The sequence below is a fragment of the Anneissia japonica genome, unplaced genomic scaffold, assembly GCF_011630105.1.
Source record: "Anneissia japonica isolate Jap-2015-1 unplaced genomic scaffold, ASM1163010v1 scaffold285019_len44990_cov163, whole genome shotgun sequence".
NCBI lineage: Eukaryota > Metazoa > Echinodermata > Crinoidea > Comatulida > Comatulidae > Anneissia > Anneissia japonica.
The window spans coordinates 42,635-47,022 of record NW_022731710.1 but is presented as its reverse complement, the minus strand read 5'-3'; the positions used below and the strand labels follow the sequence as shown (position 1 = coordinate 47,022).

Sequence of the window (4,388 nt, the reverse complement as noted above, 5' to 3'; positions counted from 1 at the left end):
TTTGGGGAATAGATAACATCAATGTGAAATTAACAATTGCAACAACATTGCATGCCATATAAACAGATTCAGATAAGTACTGATGACAAGCATAGATAACTAACTGTATAAGAATTTTCACTGATAGTGATGAGATAATATACAGTTCCAGGCTGTATTGAATATAAAATTTGTTATTTTCTCGAGTGAAAATTAAAAAGGAGTCATAAATCTTTTAAGTTTACCCAGTATTCTATTGTTTGGCATTAAATTTGCCATGATGAAAAATGAAAGCTTATATCTAAATGGCTCTGTCCCCCAATCCCTGTAGGTCCATGTTTGCACACCACCTTTAAAGTACAGATAACAATAGCTTCTTGTTTTTTGTATATTTGAAGATTTAATATTTGTGTGTGTTGTTAAATTTGGGGTTAAGTCAACCGGCTATGCTAAAGTAATTTGGTTCAATTTAGTTAGACCCAATCCTCCCAAATTTCTGGTTTGTTTTTTTGTAACTTCAATTACATACATAATGTTGTTTAAAAGACGGAATGCATAATGAAATGAAATGAATTACTCATTTGTATTTTCTGTGATGCCATGTTAATTTTACTATGGATATTTTTCAGGTGTGTACTGATGTATTGTCATTATTGTATCATTTGGAAACCTCTCCTATTGGTTCGCTTCTCCTGTCAGACTTCAAGTTGAGCCAGATGGTGTTTGTTAACGGGACAGTGAAGCTCGCCGACTTGGATGACTTGGCACCTGAGGAACAGCACTGTACTTCGGATTCTCAGTGCTACTTTAAAAAAAAGGACCTAGGTCAGTACAGTACTTACAGCACCATAATTTTTGTAGTTTTCGTTTCCCGCCCGATTGTATTTGGGAATTTAAGTGGACAGTTAGGGCAAATTTTAAGCACCGTGTTTGCTGAAATCTACAAGCTTATTAATCTAAATGAATGTTGCAAAAGAATTAATGAATTAAAGGCATATAATAGGATGTCACAATGTAAACTATGCTATTATTGTAAAGCTAGAACAAACCCGCCCAACATTGTTCACCCTACTGCCCACCCTACTTTAACAATGGTATATTCCATTTTGGATGGTTTTTGTCCGGTAGGTTATTGTTCTAGGTGGTTTTTGTCCTACATAGTGTAAATACACATCAAAATAATTCAATTGCATTAGCTATACTTAATTTAATAGTAATTTAATATCAAAATAAATATTCATCAAGTTAATTGTTAAATTAAATTAAAACTAAGCCCACGAAAATATATTGGATAAGTAATTTACTGTACATTTGTACATTAGTTTATGGTTTATTTTCTTAATCTTCTCTATGTTGCTGTTAAGCACCTTGATGCTGTGACAACATAGGTGCTACATAAATCCAGAATTATTATTATTATTCTAATTATTAGATTTTTTATTTAATGATTTATTTGCTTGTTTATTCAGGTGTTTCCTGTGTACAGTCGATGTGTCATGGTAGAAATGCGAAGTTGAATCTCTTGGGGTTTCTATCAAATTTTCGAAAAATAATCATCAGCGACATTCCCGCTGACCTTGAATCTGAGGTCAACATGGCAGTTCAAATGTTGGAAGAGCTACAGGTATCCAGTGGAAAGCTTGTTGATATTTTTAAAACATTCCAAAGACATGCCACCAAATAGAGTACCGTAATTTCCTTCTTTTTACTATATATTTGAAGATCAACTCACCAAATTTATATTTATTATTAAGATTATAAATTTAAAGATTAAGTGTTGTGCTAAGACTAATTTTACAGATAAAATATGTGCTCTTACAGTGATGAGTGGGGTATATTTAATATATAATTTTTTTAAATATTTCCTCTAAATATATCCATATTTAAAAAAAACAAAACAAAACTTTATGTATCAATTGGACATATAATGAGCTTAATTTACACAACTGAGTAAGTGAGTGACTGAGTGTAACTTCAGTAAAACAAGGTGATGTTAGTATAGACCGTATTGGTGAGGGGGGGCGGGGGTTGGAATGGACCTTACCGAAGAGTCAAACTGACCAATAAGAACGGTGCCAGGATATATGCATGTTCTATAAGCATGTATGTGTGTGCGTATGCTTCTACACCGTCGTTTTGAGGGCGCAGGAGAAAGGCTATTGAACCGTGTACCACAAGGGTTAGCAGTGGAGGGTTCTGTTCTGTACCTGTAGTAAATATCAGATCAGGGATGTACATCCTTGATTGTCAAACATGCTTCATCTTGAATAACTCGAATGAACAACTCCACTCCATAAGCATCATACTGAGGTATAGATTATATTGAAAATAGTTTGATAGATCATGAATAGAATATAAATATATAGTTTATTTGATTCCACTGTAGATGTAAAATAGATCGTTGAGGGATAAGAAAAAAGATATAGTATATATACAGAGATATATTTGTAAAGAACTAGACAAAAGAAATTTAAACTTAGTAATTTTGTTATTAAGAGAGTAGATTTATATTCGTGGAAATTGGTTTGGTGCAGCGGGTTAATTTAGTTTTCAATCCCTCGCTGTGTATTTTGCTTGTGAATGAGTAAGACACTTGCTTCTCTCCACCCAGGAGTATAATATTGGTGCTGGTGGGGTTGCATGCTCCCGCGCTGATTACAGCTAGGACAGAAGCACTTGTATCTGCAAAGAAAGGCACTATATAAAAAGACCGAATAAATCTTTTTTAAAAATGAAAATACAAAAAACATAAGAAAGCAAAAAGTAGCATTTTGATATTTTATTTTCACAAGCTTTTGTATGCACTGTAGGACTAGACTTCTTCAGGTGGATTGTTGTTATTTTTATAATTATCATTGTTTTTATTGTTATAATTATTGTATTGTTATTATGATATATTGCAAGACAATACAAGATAGTTAGATTGTATTGTCTTCCATATCAAAGGAAATGTGTTCTATTTCTTACCTTTACATTTCAGCTTTTTCCTATTAATTTTGTATCTTTACCAAGATCTAGCCATTGATTCCTATACAGCATTGTCGTTTATCAGTATTTCGCCTTTTAATTTATAAAATATGTAATATACATTATATTACATATAAAGTATATTATATCAATTATATATATATATATATATATATATATATATATATTACAATAATTATTAAATATGATTTTATATTTTAAAATGTCTTATTTTGTTCTGGACAACATTTTAAAAATTATATCCATTATTTTTCTGCTGTTTTTTCAGTATAGTCTATAGTTTCAAATATATATTATTTTGATTCTAAAATACTTTGATTTGTCTGATGAGACAGCAAATTGCAGAATCAGTTCAAAAAATTGTTAAATTAAATTACTGTAGTTCCTCGCGTATAAGTCCACTCTCTACTTTACGCCCAACTCTACATCCCGGCCTTTCCTTGCACCAGTGGCGGCGCAAGCAAGGGGCAGGGTAGGCTTTTTCCCCTTCCCCGTCTGACAGGCCTGGACCCCCTGTCGTCCGGCGCACGACTAGGTCGTCAAACCAAAAATTTAAAAAAATAATAATTTGCCTATCTAAGTAACGTTATTTTGACTGCCAATCCCTAAAATTGTGGTCTACAAGCACATTTTGGACCATACTAAGTCATAAAAACTCTCCCCGTGAACCCTTACAAATGAATTTGTTCTTTCCAGGTCGTCGACCAAGTCTTGTCGACCCCTTGGGCTCAGACATGTCGGACCCTTGGCGGCAAATTTCTGGTGCCACGGCTGCCTCGCGCAGAAGCTCAAGGGTATGACTTGCAAATATTCTCAGAATATATTTTCTTTAAATTAGACATCCATACATACGGAAAATTTCCATTTGATTGAAGAGGTTTTTTTGGATGTGAACCCACATGCTGTTACTATCCCATTTACCAGCAAACCCTTTAAAAGGGCATTCAGGCGGTTGGTGAACCAGGTTTTTCCAGAGGCTATGTTCACACACACGGCGTAAGGCTGGCTTAAGCCTGGCGTAGCGTACGCCTTTGTGTGTGAACTAGGTAGTGGCGTTGTTAAAGCCACTCACTACGCCACGTCCTTGGCGTTATTAACGCTATCTGCAGACCCCAGATTAGCTAACGCCACTGAGCTAACGCCAGTGATGCTTGAATGATTTGGCCTCATTTCAAGAGATTGACCAATCACGATTGCAATATATTAGCTACTTTGGTCTCTTTTCTGTGCTCTCTATAAATGAAATGGTAAAGGGGTTCCTTTTCTATTGCATTGTACTTAGTTATACTGCATATGATTTATTGATTGTGTTTTGTAAGATATTTTAACCATTTTGACTGTCTATTAAAACATGCAACATCAACAATGCTAGCTGAAAAATCAAAAGTAAAATTGTTCATTTAAAATACAATAATCATATA

General features: G+C 33.9%; 1 protein-coding gene across 1 annotated transcript; it reads left to right on the top strand.

Moving 5' to 3' along the window:
- Positions 1–440: 440 nt before the first annotated feature.
- Positions 441–1,961, top strand: LOC117115504 (extracellular tyrosine-protein kinase PKDCC-like). The gene is made up of 2 exons (XM_033259347.1): positions 441–804; positions 1,449–1,961. Exons 1-2 carry the CDS (start codon positions 594–596, stop codon positions 1,661–1,663), a joined length of 426 nt encoding a protein of 141 aa, XP_033115238.1. The 5' UTR covers positions 441–593; the 3' UTR covers positions 1,664–1,961.
- The last annotated feature ends 2,427 nt before the right edge of the window (positions 1,962–4,388 follow it).

Coding starts and splice junctions, on each gene's coding strand:
- LOC117115504 (XM_033259347.1), top strand. CDS start 594: ATGGATATTTTTCAGGTGTGTACTGATGTATTGTCATTATTGTATCAT. Junction 805..1,448: donor CTTTAAAAAAAAGGACCTAG/GTCAGTACAGTA, acceptor TTGTTTATTCAG/GTGTTTCCTGTGTACAGTCG.